Source organism: Stegodyphus dumicola, chromosome 2 (assembly GCF_044657685.1).
Source record: "Stegodyphus dumicola isolate Sdum_Otavi_A_Nest chromosome 2, ASM4465768v1".
NCBI lineage: Eukaryota > Metazoa > Arthropoda > Arachnida > Araneae > Eresidae > Stegodyphus > Stegodyphus dumicola.
The window spans coordinates 283,252,091-283,271,436 of NC_140769.1; the positions used below are offsets into that span (position 1 = coordinate 283,252,091).

The window sequence follows — 19,346 nt, forward strand, 5'->3', positions numbered from 1 at the left end:
TTTGGAGTGATTTGTCACAAAATTACCAACACAATGCAACAATTTTGTTTTTAAAAATTGTATTTTATTCATAGAATCCAGTAATACTGTTACTTAATGCTCTGATACTGGCAACCTTAGTCAGTAAAGGTTAAGTGGATCAGGAGTGAAAATGTACATTTAAATATTATCTAATTAAAGAATTCTCAAAGAATTGACTGGCACATGTGGCTAAAAGGACGTTAACAGGATTAAATACTCTAGGTCAGCGGTTCTCAACCTTTTAACTAACACATACCATCTAAACAAAAATTCAGAACCTTTGGTACCACCACTACAAAGTACTGTTACCACCTCCACTCTTAAACTGAAAGCTCAGATTGCATAAATTTATGAGTGTTAGAGTAAAAACTTAATCAGGATGTTGGGGTTTTAGTTTTTGAATTTAATAGTTAAAAATACTTTGCGTACCACCTATTTTTCTCCTGTGTACCACCAGTGGTATGCATACCACTGGTTGAGAACCCCTGCTCTAGGTTGAAATGCTGGAACCACATTTTAAACATTGAATAAAAATACAAGAGCTTTCTCAGACAACTCGTCAGCTGGAATATGATGAAATCATATGTCATCTTTTAATGGTTTCTGCGGAGTTGCTGTATTCAGATTGCAGTCCATACGTATGGAAGATTGAAAGGAAGGTCTCTGTTGCAACATGGCTTGGTGGTGATTTAAAATTACATCAAAATAAGAAAAGCGATTGAAATTACAAGCAAGCTGTGTTGCAGCAGATGCAGATATGTTGGAAGATTGAAAGGATTTCAGTCTTCCATATATCTGGGAGATGATTGAATTGAATTGATAATATCTAGACTGCAATTCTAAATACAGCAACCCTACACAAACCAATAAAAGACTGAATGAAGCCATTCATTCTAGCTCCTTATGATGAAGCAGATGAATCATCTATGAACTGTACTTTTTTATTTTATTTGTCTCTAAACAGAGTTAATGGTTATATTTTTAATAATTTTCAATAAAGTTTTATGACATGAAAAATTAATGGTACTTTCTGATTATCTGCATCCTCACAAAAAGTTGCAAACTCATTGCCAGCTGTGAAGAGGAACATTTGTTTTGCATGTCTTTATATCTATTTCAGTGATGCAGTTAATGTCACCTAATTTTGTATGTTTTTTTTTTTTTTTTTTTTTTTTTTTTTTTTACACAAGCTATGTACACTTCTGGGTTTTTACATTACTGTTCACCCCACATGCACAGCTGTCTGTTTTAGCTTAAGAAAAATCGGAGAATTCTGCAACTTCAGCACTAAAATTCTTAAATGAAGGAAACAAGGCATATGAGTCATGTTGTCATCAATATGTACAGAAAACTAAATGTGAGATTTTGTCATCTTTGTCAAAAACTGCAGGATGCAATCCACTGCTTTGGTAGAATGCTGAAATTCCCATAGTAGGATCGTAATTTGCATTCTGAAATGTTCCGAGAGGTGTTATGTGGTAACCTGGATTTGCCGCCGTAAACTATTTTTTGTTGACTGGGTGCATTGCTTCATCAGTACTTTTCTGCAAATTTTTAAAAAAAGTGCAGATATCAGAAAGTACCAATTTAGCTGATGATACTGTGAAATTTGATTTTATCAAAATAAAAATAATGATTTGTTTTTCCTATTGTATTTAAATTTAGTATAGGCCAGCTTTATATCTTAAAACTTCCTATTCCATGCAAATGCATGTGTTGCATTGTTAGTAGTAGTCAGTCTTGGTTTTTGGGAATAAAAAATGCTGTAGGGAAGCTCATTAATACTTAAAATGTGAAAAATCAAAAGCCACAGATTATCTATTGGTATATTAAGTATTTCTAAGTGAAAATTGCCTTCCGATAAAATGTTATACCCCCCCCCCCCCCCGGGAAAAAAAAAAAAAAAAAGCAAAGCAATTTTAGTTTTCGAAGAAACGAAAATGCTGGGAAAGAGTTAAAAAAAAGCATTGCTGTCGATTAAAAGAAAAATTTATTAGAAATTGTATTTTAAAAAAAGAAAGTCTTAGTTTTTTAACTTCTGACATTTGTTTAAAATATCTTAACAGTAACACTATTTTTTTCCCCTCTCAAATATCTTATTATTTTTTAATAGCATAAACCCTTTAATGTTGATTGATAGTGTGGTATTATAGGAAAGTTAGCTAGTATTAACACCTGCTTTTGGAAATTATGCCTTAATGAGTTAGTAATAATAAATTGTGCCACCTGCCATATAATTTATGAGGCATAAGTTCTAGAAAAGTAAGGAGAGCGGTAAAGAATGAATTTCATGTCGTACCAGTTGTATAATGCTTATCACAGGTACATTTAGTAGCCAATACAAAAACACTCTAGAAAATAAGGTTTGGTTTATGTAATTATTACAAAGCACTAGAGAGCTATCTCCTTAAGGGGAATACCTTTGTGGAGGACTTTCGAAGGGAAACTGGCTCATATATACATTGCACATGGACGCCCACATGGAAAATCATGTTAACACGGATGCAGCCAGTCAGTTTCCCAGGATTCAAACCTTGGAAAGAACTGCCAGTGTTTAGTGACTTAATCGGTTGGCCGCTCAATATAAGAAAAGACTATTTACGGTACTTGCTTGCAAAGCACTCTTAATGGAAATATATTTACAAATAGAATATGTACAAGTTCAAAAGGAATTTGGGGGAGAAAGAGTTTTCTTACTAGTCCAATTATTAGATGTCAGTGTAGCGTCTGTACATCAAAGCTAAGTTACAATTAGAAAGGTTCAACACTTTTCATTATGATGAATTATTTTTGGACATTTCGCCATGTTTTCAGTAGTCAATAGTTCTTGGAGTTTCTCAAAAAAGTTACGGAGCAGGTAGTCGTGAGTCTCTATTTTAAATTCTCTGTGTGTTTTGCCATGATGTTGTAAAACCAAAGGACTTTTATAATCATGCATAATGTCTCGTTTTGGAAGACATTGGTTTTTTTATCCTGGTACTTAACTCTGACCCATTCCAGCCAGTTGTTGAGTAAATGTGGGGATGTTTAAAACAAAATATATTCATAATCAATACAATATATACATCTTAAAAAAGACGAAAATGAACATTATTGCAACTATTCAGAATACAGATAAGGAAAAGCTTTATTATGTCACTAGAAACATGGTCAAGTATGTAGATAAATCCACTGAACTAAAGGGGCTTTATTTTTGATATACGATATTGTCTGTTGATTCATGTTCTCATGCATCTGAATTAAGTATACCTTAATATAATAATGAGTTGTTTTTCAAACTTTAAGTAGCCTTAAGTTCATTTGAAGGATACTTGATAAGTCAAATTAGGAATCATAAATAGAAAGATTCTAATTTTTTTTTTTTTTTTTTTTTTTGTGATGACAAATAAGTTATGGGGTAATGCAAATTACTAGAGCAGGTATTAATAGGATTGATTGAAGAAGGTTCTTTTTCAGGTCCATTAATTTGGAAGGTGTAGGCAAAAGAATTAGAATAATGCGGAATAATTAATGGATTAATGCGAGAGAAAATTTTAAGATTAACAAAATGTTCTTTTTATAATCATTATTAATGGTATTAATTGCAAGGCAACAAAATTTAAGGAAATAATATTTATTTAATAGAACAATAAAAATTAGTAGCATTTTTTTCAATAAAACCTGTTAGAAGAGTAAAGCTCATGGTGATCACACTTCCAAGAACTGATCATGTCCTTGACTGTTTGGGTATGTAAAACAGTGGGAAGTTTGGTTATAGCCCATGGAGTTAATAAGAGTTCGAGTGAGTAAACAGTTTATATGATTAACTGTTTTGGAGTCTATTCAGTTCTTTGAAGATACAGAGTAAAATATATAGTTTATCAAGAGTTTTGGCAGTTCTGAGCCATTGTAAATTATTTGTGATAGATAGTTTAGCATCTTTGAAAATTATTTCTAATTCTTTCATTGCCTTCATTCAAATAGAATTGAATTCAAGAAAATTGTGTTTGAGTTATTGTTACTGATTCAGAATAGGACTTTTGTTTTATATTGGAAGGAAATTTTATATTATCATTGCTGAAGGGTGTTATTTGACCATTCTCAGGAAGACTGTTTCTGTTCATATTATAATTATCTGTATTTTGTTGTTGGGTTTGGGTGTGATTTGCTATTGAGATATTTTCACAATCACAATAGGAGGCAGTTTCTACATTTAGAATTTTCCATTTTTTCTGTACTAAGGACATGTAATGAATTTATGCTCTTCTTAGCACTTAATGCTGCATGATTTCAGATGACAGTTCTCAAAGGAGTGATGCCATTTTCTGCAACTGTGAGAGAAGATTCTTGTTTATGTATTTTTCTACTTGTACTATACATATTATTATTAAGTTATTACTCTGATATATTTTCTCAATATTTTTTAAGCTGAACTTCTTAAAAGGGCATTTTGTTTCTGTGCAATTTTTAGTTAACTGAGCTATTTTAATATCTGGAAGCCTTTTTTTTATTAATGCAACCTTTATTTTAGATTTGGCATTGTTGTTGGAGAGTCTTCATATTACAATATTTATGGTATATTTTGTGTTTGGATTTATTAAATAGTATTCAGTATTATTGCTTTGAAATATCTCAGTTAGTTAACAGCAGTCATTATTAATGCTTGGTAGTATTTTTTGAAAATTCTCCACTAACTTTGCTGATAAAGTTAGCATTAGCTCTATGAATGAGATTTTGATGTGATCATTGAGAGTAGTATCAGATGGTAGCTTGAGCATGTTAGATAGAACTGAATTTGGTTGAATTGACAAATTCTGTTTGACTCATCATCTAGATGGCTGTGCTATGTTAGAATTTAGACGAGTCAAGATGACTGATTCTTTTTTCTAATGGTTATATGTTCGGTAGATTTTTTGGAAGTTTTCTCCTGACAATTTTTTTGGGGGGGGCGGCGGGGTTTAGAAAAGCTTTTAGGAATACTTGAAGATTTTCTTCATTACTATCAGAAAAGTATGATGCAGAATTTTATTACTTTGTGTATTTAATTTATCAAATGCTAAGAAGTGTGTCGTGACTTATCTCACTTGTCTCACCATAACATCAGAACAAGCCCATGAAATTCATCACAGCAAGGGGTGCAAGATTATGCCTGTTGTTGGCAAAGAAAAGCTTTTAGGAATACTTGAAGATTTTCTTCATTACTATCAGAAAAGTATGATGCAGAATTTTATTACTTTGTGTATTTAATTTATCAAATGCTAAGAAGTGTGTCGTGACTTATCTTACTTGTCTCACCATAACATCAGAACAAGCCCATGAAATTCATCACAGCAAGGGGTGCAAGATTATGCCTGTTGTTGGCAAGGGCCTTGTACACCATATAGCTGAAGTAGAAAAAGCATAGAAAAGCTTTTAGGAATACTTGAAGATTTTCTTCATTACTATCAGAAAAGTATGATGCAGAATTTTATTACTTTGTGTATTTAATTTATCAAATGCTAAAAAGTGTGTCGTGACTTATCTCACTTGTCTCACCATAATATCAGAACAAGCCCATGAAATTCATCACAGCAAGGGGTGCAAGATTATGCCTGTTGTTGGCAAGGGCCTTCTACACCATATAGCTGACAGTATGACTCTGCTCAGTTCCGCTCCCAATTTCGATGGAGGAACAGGTCTTTCACCCCTCTTTCCGATCAACCTCCTGAGAGGACTCTCAGCTTGCCAAATATTTGGAGTGCCCCCAAGCCACACAGACACTATACAAACATACATGCCATCTCCGGTACTCAAACCCGAGCCCTTCAGTACCGCAGTAGGCTTTCCTAACCACTATACTGTCTGAGCAGTTTTGTCAGGAAGTTTGGCCTGCTATAGTAGTAAAAAACTCATTGCTTATCCATTAAAGTTCCTTTGTATTGTTTTGTCAAATATTTTTGACAGTTTTCCAAAGTGAAGTTATGCAAAGATCAGTCTAGTGCAAGTTTGTCATAGTTCCACATACAGTAAGTTAGAGATGATTTATATATTTATGACAATTATTATATTTTGTGAGAAATCAAAAATGGAACAAACTATTTTCAGTTTATTCTTATAGAATATAAATCCACTTTTATTAACTGCATACAGCATTAACATTTTACTTATCGTATATCAGGAAATATTAATTTTAAAATTTATTGCTACTTCTGAGTTCAGTATGCATTATGCTTATGAAGTATTATAAAACATAATGGTGAGGAAATGTTTAATGGCAATTATTCTTTCCATTCCATAATGCATGCAACGAAATATGTATTTAAGATAGTCCAGAATATGTATGCCTCTAGCAGGTTTAATTAAATTTTTATTAGCCCAGAAGGGCTATTAATTTTGTTTTGACATTTTGCATTGAAAACTTTAAATTTTGATTCAATATCAAACTGTTGCCACCAACTATTACAGACCTGTATATTTAAAGGAATTAAATAATGAAGAATCTGCATAAATATATGTATGTTTCTCACATTGTGATAAAATGATGGTACCTAGATTGTGATACAGTTTTGAATAACGTACGTTTCCACCCAAATATAGCATCTAGAAGCCCAAATTTGGAATTTGTTTTATTATCTATTTCATATTTTGTAAAACTTTCAGATTCAACAATTTAACAGCGAGCAATGGCAGCAGTGTACAGTGTGGGGCACATTTTTATCACCAGCATGCGAGACTTTGTATCGGAAATTTTAAAGATATGTTCACTTTAAAATTATTTTGAGATATTGCTGTTGAAATGAATTTTATGGTTTAAGTGCGAAGAACATGATATTTTTAATAAATAAAGATAACCCACAAAACGTAAGAACATTAACCATGCTAAACAGCACACAAATTTATTGCATATATATTTCTAAAAATCTATTATTATTTCTAATGCCGCTAGAAATATTATCACATTAACATATACTAAACATCAGGCTGAAAGTACAAACATGCCAGAACAAATACACCAATAAGTATGTTTAGTTTGGAAACTTAGGACTGTTTAAGCCAGCTATCTCCAGAAACTGTAAAGTAATACTGCCATACATACTATAAGCAAATCTGATGCTGTTTTCAATTCCAATGACTGTATATTAATATATAATGAAAGCATTCATAACAAGATGGATATGTTACTGGAGAAGAATGCAGGAAACTAGAAAATGCTCTACAGAAGTTTTAATAATCCTGTTCATGACTTCATTTTTTTACATTTCTTGGAAAGCCTGTCACTGTGCTTTCACAATTGAAGTAATTATTAGTGGCTGAAGAAAGGGATATAAAGTGTTTAATGTTTAGTTGTACTATCAGGTGCTTAAGTTTATTATGATTGTTCCTCCTACGCAAGTGTATCTAGTGTATGAAGCCCGTGTTTACAAAGCATTTATACTGTGGAAGTACAGTAACGGGTTTTCATCCGCAGAGAACCCGTTGGCGCTTCGGGAAAGAACCCGTTGGCGCCGTTGCATTTTTACTCGCCAAGCTCGCGGTTCATCGGCGATGAGCCGAGCCGCAAACGTGATATTTTGTAAACGTGATTTTTAGTGCATGTAAATTCAAGTTAGCAGACAAAACAATATATTAAGCATATGGTAGTAAAAATTCACAGATAATAAGCATGTAGATGTAAAACTAACCTGTTAAACGTGATATACGAAAATTATATTAAATTCAATTTAGCACAGAAAAGAATATATTAAGTATAAGACAATATATAAGCATTTATAACGGAAATAAAAATTCATTTGAAAAATATAAATTAGTATTAATGTACTGAAATTAACCTGTTAAACGTGATAAACAAACAAACAACAACAACAAAAAAAAAAAATTGTCTTAAATTCCAGTTAACACAGAAAACAATATATTCCTTACACCAGCAGTGGTTTGCTAATTTTGATGACCATGGTGATGCTAAATAATCTTTTTTATTTCAACTCAATCATCTGTCACACTTGCCATCCTCTGAAAGGTTATTGTTAGAAAAGCATTAACAATATATTATCTTATTAAAATTTTACGCCAGAAAATTGATTTATTCTCATAATTTTAGATGACAATAACCAATAATAAAAATAAAAGCATTACTTAGTAATTTAAATTGCTGGTTCTTAGAGCTGTTAATAATTAAGAACACAACGTGAACAGCCGTGTTACAAATTAGCTTCACCCCTCCCGCCGTATTTTCTTCCTTTCATCCCGAACCGAGAACCGGCATCTATCTACGAAAATATTTCTATCTATTCAATGTTAAAAAAATCAGAAAAAATAATAATAAGTAAGAGAAGAATAATATAAATCTGCAAATGCGAACAACGACAGTGATAGTTCAACAAAATGAACGCAAGAGGAATGGTTGCAAACTTCGAACAAGCGAATAGGATAAATCCGCTGGGTTACCAGGTTTGAACTATTATCGCCAAAGTTGGCGATGTTTACATTTACCGGGTTCTCTGCGGAAGTGCTTCCACAGTAACTTAGGTATCAGTGAGGGTATACAAGAAAATGTCAATAGATTATTTGCAATGCACATAAACAAGTAAAGGTATAGAATAAACCATTTTTAAACATCGACGATAAAGCGGAAGCATAACAAAATAAATGAAAACGGAAAATAAAGCATTAAAAACATTTACAAATGTAGGACAAACTATCAATAATTATACCTGGAATTACATTTTATTCAATTATGTGCTATTTAATTGAATACTGTTTGCTACTTTTCGTTAACAAACAGCGAATCAGACGTTACTCTGTCACTACGCTCCCCGATATACTACTACGAAAATTCCCTCAGCCGGGGAAAAGTATCACGGCTATTTTCCTAGAGGAAGTACGTCATCGGAGAACAACCATAATAAGTTGTTATTGCCTCGTTTAGCGTCAAGGCTTCTCGAATAATATCCAATAATTCAGCTTATTGAATTAACATGCAGAAATTTTTATTGGAATATTTTTTGTCCATGTCATTAACTGCATGTATTACAAAATAAATATTAACGAACGGAATTCAGTAGGAGTAATTCCTTTTGGAGAGCAGGCGACACCAAACCTTTTTGTTTAAAATACCCCTCTTTCTTTTTAAGGAAGTTTCAAGATTCTTACGGAATATGGCCACCTCCGTTTAACAGGCGTTCAAACCACAGAATCTGGCAACCTGCCATTTCGCTTGCATTTCGATCTTAGAAATGTTAGCAACTTTTTCTTTTGCCTAACCAACTAACTGCAAACGTAAGTTTTTTTTTTTTTTTTTTTAAATTTTTCTTGTTTTCACCATTAACAGCTTAATTAGTTTTTTAAGTTTTCCAGTTCAAAAAACAATAGCGATTATAATGTAACTATTTTATTTCGGAAATTGTTTTTTTAGAAATAAGATATTAGGTTACGTTCTTAGTTCTTTTTATAGTGTTGTCTCTAAAACTCTTTCGTATATTTTCATAATTTAAAAAAAAAAAAAAAAAGAGTTTTCGATTCTATTTTGTACAATGTTTCTAGACTTTTCTTTCTGCATATTATGTTTTTGTATATTTTGCAATTCTATTTAGTTTGATTTTAAATTTACTTTTATTCTCTGCATTAGCTAATAGTGACGAACAAACCCGTCGGGTAGTTCTTTGACATTAAGATGCTATTAGAAATATTATTTTGCACTCCCGAAAAATTAATTAACAGCGTTTTGAGTCGCATAATATCAGGAAGCACGAAATGTGTGTTCGGTACAAATTAATCTTCTAGGTTTAGTGTTTCAAATACCTAACCCCTTAAAAAATTCTGTTTGAAGTATTAAACATAAGTGATTGCTAGTTTTTATTTGTTATTCCAGTATCTATATTTTTATAAATTTTATAACTTTAATTGTCCTTTAAAAGACATTTTCTTATCGAACTTTATAATTTTTTTTTCACTTCCAGTTAACATGAGACTATTGTACTGCCATACACAATGTTCCTCAGATAGGATAATCTTCTAAAAAATTTTGTCAATATATTTCTTTTTGTCCTATTTGCTTATATACATATAAGCCTATTGCGCTCATGATCATGTGTCATAAAAATTATATTTACGTAATTAGTTCGTGTCCTGCAATAAAAGTTATATTCAATTCTGCCACGTCTGTCTACAAGTCGAGTGTCATCTTTCTGATTACGTAATGAAGTATCTGCAAGTTAAAATGTAGAGAACCATCGTCAGTCCATTGCAGCTTACTCCAAGTCATCATTTCAACATATTGACATTCTGCGCAGTCAGAATTCTTCTTTTTCTTCAATATGGATCTATGTCTTACGCCATCAACATTACTACATATATATAATAAAAAAGAGAAAAAGATGTAGCAGCAAATGTTGATTGAGTAGAATGTAGATGATGTTTACATTTTTGATACTATGGCGATAGGAAGAGAGCATTGCAAAGCGTCCAAGCAGAAATTGAACCTAAAAGTACGCAATTATTCAACATGGAAGTCTATTAAGATAAAGGTTTTGGTTTACGTTAGAAATGTTTCAGTTCTCAGAATTTAGTTCTTCAATTAAGTACGTCATCAGCGTTACACAAGCTTTGTAAGTTTCTAGATTAATATTTCATAGATTAATCTAGAAATAGCAAGGTCCAGAAATGTTATTTTTTGAATAGAGATATGAAGTACTCAAAATGAGGGATTAAGAGGCTATTACTAAATTAAATTAAAAAGCTGATTTGTGTTGTTTTTTTTATCGTAAATCACATTTATAATTTAATAACAGCCTTTTAATTCCTCATTTTTAATTTGATTATTCCCTCTTCATTCTAAAAATAATAATAACATTTCTGGACTGTGTCATTTCTAGATTAATCCATGCCACAAAGCTTGCGCAGCGCTCATGAAACCTTTGCAAACCAAAACCTTCGTCTTTAGTGAGTTGGCATACTGGATAAATGTTTATTTCGCTTGTAATTCTGTTGCTGTTTCGGCGTCATTTCGTTGTGCTCTGTTCTTGTCAAAATTGTATTAAAAAATGTAAATGTTCTGAAAATAGGCACGACCACAAGTGAACTGTGGCTCTAAACGTGAATTTAAATTAAAAAAATGGAATTAAAACCGACTCTTCTGTGAAATTTCTTAGACATTGCGAATTCTGTGGTCTAAGTATCAAGTAGCTACGCCATCAGTATTTATGCGTACTTCTAAATTTTGCTTTTATCACATAATATTTATTACATAATATTACTGACGCATAAGGACATTGAGGCCAACCATTATGCCATAATAAATTTAATAATATTTTCAATAGAAAAAATGAAAATTAATTTTCCGCACGCGTAAAAAATTAATGAAGGAGCCAACTCTATACTGTTAAGGCAACTCTATACTAACTTCACTGACGTCACAGCCAATAGAGAGCGAGAACGCACATTTGTTTGTTTACTCAAGTGAGCTAGCCACTTCCTCTACAGACTTTGAACGATATGGACCTTAGAAATAGCCGGAAGTTCTCCACCCCTTTTCCCTCTGCCTCTGTCTGGGGAAAATTTTTCTTTTTTAAACCTCCATGACATAGCTTATGACAAATGAGGATTTTGTTTTGGAAACATCCGCGATCGATGTTACTTGTATAAAGAGATATTTTTTTAATGCTGGACGTCAAAATCGCCTTGATTCTGTAGTGTAGAATTTATGAACGTGCTAAGGTGTAAAAATCGTTAATAGCTGATATAAATGTAAGGGATATACTGTATACCATTTAAAAAGAAGCTTTGAGAGTGTAAAGTATGTTTAAGTTGTTGCAGATAATAAATTAATCTGTTGAAGTTAAAACTGTTATGCATAAAATATGCAGGCAGTTAGGAAACATATTTGTGGTACTTAGAATGTTTTGTTGAGAAGGTATGCCTGCATGAAGATGTTTGACACAAAATTTATAGATAATTGTTTTTATATGAAAAAACTATTTCGAAAAAAATACAATTTCTTATAGATTTTTTATGTGTTATATATTCGGAAACTGTTTCCTGGGCAGGAATTATTAAATATGGATACAGTTGCAGATGAGCAGTATCATACTAGTGATGTTTTGAAACCATTCTTGGAAAGAACTGCAACAAGTAAAATTATGTATATTCATATAGGATCGCATATATGTAATGTATGCAAGAAATCATTTCTTCGCAAGTTTGATTTACAGATGCACATGCGTTTTCACACAGGCGAGAGACCTCATGTATGTGATGTATGTAACAAAGCATTTATGCAGAAATTCAAGTTAGAGGAGCATAGGTTTGTCCACTCTACTGAAAAAGTTCATAAATGCAGTGAATGCAATAAATCATATAAATGGAAGAGCGATTTACTGGAGCACATGCGTAACCACACTGGTGAAAAATTGCATGTGTGCAATATATGCAGCAAATCCTTTGCAAAATCATCTGGATATCATGTTCATCTGCGGATGCATAGTGGTGTGAAACCTTTTTCGTGTGATATATGTAATAAATCGTTCTTGCGAAAAAGTGATTTACAGGTGCATGTTCGTATTCACACCGGTGAGAAACCTTACAAGTGCAACTTATGTGGCACATCATTTGTGTTAAGCTGTAAATTAAAAGTACATATATCACGTGTTCACACTGGAGAGAGGCCTTATAATTGTGACATATGTGGCAAGTCATTTATTAGGCACGAGGATGTTAAAGCACATTTGCGTACACACACTGGAGAAAAACCTTATTCTTGCGATGTTTGCAGCAAATCATTTTCGGAGAAATCGGCATTGAAGCGGCATGTCATGATTCATACAGGTGAGAAGCTTTATAAATGTGAGGTGTGTAAAAAATCATTTATTCGGAAAAGTAGTTTTCTGCTGCATATACGTATCCATACTGGTGAGAAACCTTTTGAATGTAATGTATGTACTAAATCGTTTGCAAGAAAAACTTCCCTACAAGATCATATGTATACTCATACAAATGAGAAGCCTTATTTTTGTGATATATGTGAAAAATCATTTATTTGGAAGCATCAATTAAGGAAACATAAACATTCTCATTTAGTATGAGATCGTGTATATGCGAAATGCAGAGCAAATCATACATGCAGATACAAGTTAAGTAAGTGTAAATGCATCCATGCAGATGAAAAATGCAATATGTGGAGAATGCAAACATAACTTTGTCTCCATAAATTATATTTATAAATAATACTCATATGGATGAGAAACCTTATAATTATGGTATCTATTCTAAGTCATGTAGTCTATCTATTCTAAGTTTTTCTTGAAAAGTAAATTATGGGTGCATATGTGGACTTATGCTTGGGGAAAATTTTATAAATATAGTGTATAAAGGATAGCATCATGTGAAATTAAAAATATTTTTAAAGATGGTGAATTTATAGTGATGAGAAATCTTCAGTATGTTTACTTTTCAAACTTTTTTTTTTTTAATATTACCAAAAATGATGTAACAGTGTATAATCAATTTAGAGAAACTACATTATATTATATACAACAAATCATTCGTGGTAATGTGTTCTCTCATGACATACACACTGACCTAAGTGAATAATCTCATCATAACATATTTGAGGTTTAAAAAAGTAATAGTAAATTAGTGAGAAATTTCAGAAGTGCTCTAATGCAAATGTATATTCATAGTGTAATGGGACTTTTGTATTTATAGTTTTTAACCTATGGGTGAATTATTTATTCCTGAATGAGTAAAGTGATGTCCACTTTAGACACCTTATGAAAAGAGCTTGATAATGTCTTTTACAAATTAGGTGTGCTCGATTTTGGAGCACATCCAACTTAGGTAATCTGTACTTACAAATGGGAAAGTTTCCCATTAAATAATTTATAACTCAATAAATTAATAATTTTATACTTAGTATACCATCCTAAACAAACCTGTATAGCGTAAGCCAGGGGTTCCAAACCTTACGCCCACAGGCACCATGGTGCCAGCCTCTGTGTGATCGCAATAAAAATGTTTTAGGTTTCAATAAAATTCTATTTGAAGGTTTTCTCATTTTTTATGAAATGGAAATTGTATCTGACACAGATACCAGCACAAAGGGAAATGCGACCGATCTCTTTTTTTATGTGCATGTATTATTAATTCTATCCAACGTAAATAGTGCCCGCTGACCAACAGATATTCTAGAATGTGCTCTTAGGGACAAAAAGGGTGGGGACCTATGGCATAAGCTGTTCACTGGTACAGAACTTTTATGCTGATGGGCGAGTGTCATTACAATGTTATGCGTGCAGAGCAACACTTGTGACCTACTTTTCTGTTCAGTTTTATAAGTCTATATTTACTTCTACAGTAATGCATCCAAAGTGAATTTGATATATTACTGCAGTAATTTTCTGATGGTTAATGTTTATTTATCTTCTTGCCTGAAAAGTGTTAAAGAAAAATAATTAGAGTTAAGTAATATAACATAAATATACTCACTATTTATTAGAGACTGAAAGGAAAGGGCATGAATACAGAATTAACTAGCGTATGTTATATTGTAAAATGTGACTGATGTAAACGGTATGTGCACGGAAATATGTTTTGCATATGTACCAATTTCATTCAGGTACACTTCCAGTTGGTAAGACATTGAGAAAAATTTTAGTGCAAAGTCTGATATTTAAAATGTTCTTGTTGTCTATCTAAAATATTTTTACCATTATGTTACTTTATGCTAAATAACATTTGCTGTGTATAATTTGAAGAGTATTCCCATTTTGTGAAACATAAGATCATCAATTCTGTTCACGCATCTTTTCCCAAATAACCAGTTTCGTACTAAATCATGTAATTTAAAAGCATTAAATGCAATCCTAAATGTTTTAAATCATTATTTTATTTTTTTAATAATTTATTGGAGTGATATACTTTTATATGTATTTATTTTATAAAATATCTACGAATGATTTATAATTTATTTATGGGTAAAAATATATTTAAGAGTGCTCTTTGGTGAAAATTGGCAATTGGCCAGGAAGGCACAATTTCAAGAGGGCCACTAGACAAAACCAAAATAACAAGTCAAAGAATTGCACAAACTCGGTGTCCATGTACACATCGATCTATTTTCACTGAAAAAAACATCGGAGAATTGCACAAACCCGGCATTGTGCACTGACTTGACTTTGTCCATGTACACATCGATCTATTTTTCACTTAAAAATCGAAGGGGCACCCAACTCTACAGTAGAGCCAATATATATATATATATATATATATAATCCCAACGAACTGCATTTGAAATCAACATAAAAAAGGAAGGTTAATCTTTGGATTATGGTAACTTGGCGATTGTTTGGTGAAAATTTGGCGACGAACCCTGCTACAGCAACCTGCTAGTTTTTGTTTGGACGCCATTTTGTTTTCACGAAGTAAAGACTTTTTTTTTTTTTTACTCAACATTTTTTTCCCAACAATCTGCTAGCCGAATTACGCTTATGCTAGAACTTTTATGGAACAAAAGTGCTTAATCATGACGAAGATTAGGTGCGAAATTGGGAGAAAGTGCAGAATCACAAACTGCTTGCCACATTTTTAAGAATTGCACATACACGGTATCCATGTACACGTCGACCTATTTTCACTTAAAAAAACATCCCAGAATTGCACAAAAAATGGCATTGCGCACACTCTTGACTTTATCCATGTACACTGCTAAAGTCCTAGCTAGTAACCTTTATTGCCTTACCAAAATGTCGCCAAACTACCTGTTACCATATTCCAAAGATTAGCTAAAAGGAAATACATCTTATGATATTCATGCACTATACAAAGGAAATATCCATTTACCTTATTTAGAAATGTCTGTGTCTTCAGTTCTGTGGCACACAAAATTCCTTAACAGCATCCATAAACTTTCCTTGGTAGGGTACGAACTGTGCGAAATTTGATCGAAGATCCACCCCCCGTCTTATCTAATAGACGAACTACGCGACTTTTTCCCGTCCCGTCTCTCTAAGAACGTGAATTCCCAAGAAGATTGGGTGCTACAAAAAGTCATTTATCACCATTAAAGGGGCATTTTATTGAGACTGCAAGCCTCTATTTTCGTTTTTCAATATTGTAAAAAATTGTGCATAGAAAACAAATATTAATTTAAAGTCTGGCATGTGCTAAAGTAAAAATGAATTTCTTTTACACTCGTTTAAAAGTTTTATGATGCTTAAAAGAATGATGAGCCAGATCATTTTTAGTCTCTGTAAGAATTAAAAACTTTCCAAGTTGTAGATTTTAGTTGCTGATATATATAAAATTGATAGTTTAATGACATATACAAAACTGATACATAACCAACCTATCAAATATCGGATTTGTAGCTCACCTTAAATAAGTTTCTTGTCTAGATAAATATTAAGAAACCTTCTTAGCAGAATGGTTTTAATTTTCAAATTTATCATTTTAGGTAAATGGTTCTAATTTAATTTAAACAATTCTCTTTATTTAATCTAAAAATTGGATTTCTTAAGTGGTTCTAAATTCACACTAATATTATTGCAATATATTGCCGTACTAAGCTTTCCATTTTTAGTCATTGAAGGTTATTTTAAGGTTATTTAACTTTCTTACAAATTCCATATTTTAATACTAGAAACGTTTAAATATTTTTTCTGTTTTCCAGTTACTTTACCTGATGTACTTTGGCATACATTTAATTTCTAATACACATTTAATTAATAAATTGATAATTATTAGCATCTGCAGAATTTTCATAATTAACAAAAAAAATTTGAACTTCCTTATATTAATATCTTGGGATTTTCAGTTCCTTTTTTATCCATTCCTTTTTCACATATTGTTGCACTGTATTCAAGTTTTCATGTATGTAGAATTTATAGATTTTGTATTGTATTTATGCCAATTTATATTTAAATAATAATTTTTACAAGTTCTTGCATCATAACTCTAGTTAAGAGAAGATATTTCTAATATCTTGATAAAGCTTAATCATCAGCATGGAGCTTATTTTCTAACCTAGTTTCAGGCTGAGTCATTTATATTATTTATTTGAAATTATTTGTTAACAAAGATGGTTACTAAATCACACTAATAATATTTCTAACTGTTGTAATTTATAATGCAGCAAGTTCGTGTGATTTATTATAGAAATCATTTATAATTTTTTCAGCAGTATTGAAATTAATTGGTGTTGGTGTATTTAATTATGGCAAAGCACACTAGGGCTATCTGCCTAAGGGCAGGGATGCCTTCGTGGAGGACTTTCCAAGGGAAACTGGCTTGTATACACGCTACACATGGGGAAAACCACGAAAACACCCATGCAGCCAGGCCGTTCGCGGGATTCGAACCTCGGACTGAACTACCAGTGTTCAGTGACTTTACCGCTCGGCTGCTGGTGGGCCAGTATTGAAATTAATAGCAGATATTGATAATGTTATACATTTAGATTACAATGATTTAGACTGCCATTGCCTTCTTCACTCGTGCTTTTATGCTATATTCCTTATATTTCATAATAGCATACAGATAAGTTTAATTCATTCACTAAACATGTAAATCTCTAATTCAGCCCACTTTTGTTCTTATGTGTGCTGTATCTTCTAATTTCTTTAATACGAGGGTTGGAACTTTAATAGTGGCAACTATTTATTTACAAGGAATACAAAAGTGATTCATGTCACCATGTTTTACAGTCCTTCAATATAGTCGCCAGCATTGTGTACAACCCGTTTCCAACGATGTGGAAGTCGCAGAATACCTGTAGCAGCGCCTGTTTTGTTGAAAGTTTGAATGGACCGGTCCACTGCCGCAAGAATCTCAGGAACAGTTTGGAAGTGAGTGCCACGAAGTCGTTCCTTCATCTTAGGAATTAAGTCATAGTCAGAAAGGCTTAGATCTGGGGAGTATGGTGGATGGTAAAGCACTTCCCAGCCCCATCGCTTGAACAAATCAGTCACAGCTTGTGCTGCATGTGGCCGAGCATTGTCATGCAAAATGAGAGGAGCGTTCTGCAGAAAGTGTCGCCGTATTTTTCTCAAAGCTGGCCGGAGATTGTGCTCCAAAAATGAGCAGTCATACTGCGCAGTGACGGTCTTTAGTGGGGAACGGTATGCGTTAGGATGACACCATCACAGTCGTACACGAGAATCACCATAACTTTCACATTGCTGGGGTTCTGATGAAATTTCGAACGTCGTGGTGACCCGTGATGACGCCATTTGTTTGATTGGCGTTTCAGTTCTGGCTGGTACGATCGAGCCCAAGTCTCATCCAGCGTAATGATACAGCGTAAAAAAGCATCTCCTTCACACTCATAGAGCTCCAGGTGGGTTCGGACAGCATCATATCGTAGCCATTTCTGCATTTCCGTCAATTGATGTGGAACCCATCGTGAAACAATTTTTCTCATGGACAGGCATTCCTTCAGAATGTGCAGCACAGTCGTATGGGCTAATCCTGTTTGTCCGCCCAGCTGACGAATCGTTTGGCGGCGATAACTGTCCATTAGTGCGGCAACAGTTTGCACGTCTGCATCGCTGACACTCAGACGACCTGGCCACAGCATGTCTGCCATGTTTTGGCGTCCTTCATTGAATGTTTTCACCCATCTTGCTACGGTTCTGTAAGGCAATGCAGATTTCCCGCAAGCCTCTTGAAGCCCTTGATGACACTGTCATGCTGTACGACCTCTGGCACATTCAATTTTTATCCAACATCACTGTTCTTGTTTTGGAAACATCCTGACAACACTTATTTAGACCACGAGCTAATACAAGGATCCATTCTTCGCGTCACACCGCATGCGCGTGACGTAGGCAGAACGAGTCTTTTTGCTGAGAGGTAAAGTAGGTATGTAGTTCACGTGTGGTATATGCAATATTCTTTGGTTTTGTTGCATAGAGTTTTTTCAGCTGTGTTGCCACTATTAAAGTTCCAACCCTCGTATATTGTTCAGCCTAATTTGAAAAGGTCTTATGATCAAGTGGAAAAGTCACTAAACATTGGTAGTTTGACCCGAGTTTTTAATCCCACAAGATCCCCCACCTCTTACTTTTTTTTTTTTTTTTTTTGGTATTTAATTACGGTGTAAAAATGTATCGTAAAAATTTCAGTTCATGAAGCAAAAATATTTTTAAAATTTATTCTTAAAATATTGCAAAAATTTTCACTTTTGCCTTAGCATATCATTTTACAAATCCCTGTAATAAGGAAAAAATTAACTCGGATTCGATGATTGATACCTCGGTCCAAATTATATGTAATCTTTTTCAAAAGCATAGAGTTTATATGGATATCAATAAATTATGGATTATTTCTCAATCTAATTTTCTTAACATGTTTATTCCAGAATTTTCTTTTCACACTGT

At 32.9% G+C, this 19,346-nt stretch overlaps 2 protein-coding genes across 3 annotated transcripts in view; both read left to right on the forward strand.

Moving 5' to 3' along the window:
- Positions 1–9,150: 9,150 nt before the first annotated feature.
- LOC146999006 (uncharacterized) overlaps positions 9,151–19,346 on the forward strand; it is a 219,427-nt gene continuing 209,231 nt past the window's right edge. For both annotated transcript variants that reach the window (XM_085812230.1, XM_085812231.1), the window contains exon 1: positions 9,151–9,255. The gene's annotated coding sequence lies outside the window, so the exon portion shown is untranslated. The remainder of the gene's footprint in view (positions 9,256–19,346) is intronic.
- Positions 11,451–14,020, forward strand: LOC118181418 (uncharacterized). Its single transcript, XM_035350560.2, has one exon. The coding sequence runs from the start codon at positions 12,033–12,035 to the stop codon at positions 13,053–13,055; it is 1,023 nt and encodes a 340-aa protein (XP_035206451.1). The 5' UTR covers positions 11,451–12,032; the 3' UTR covers positions 13,056–14,020.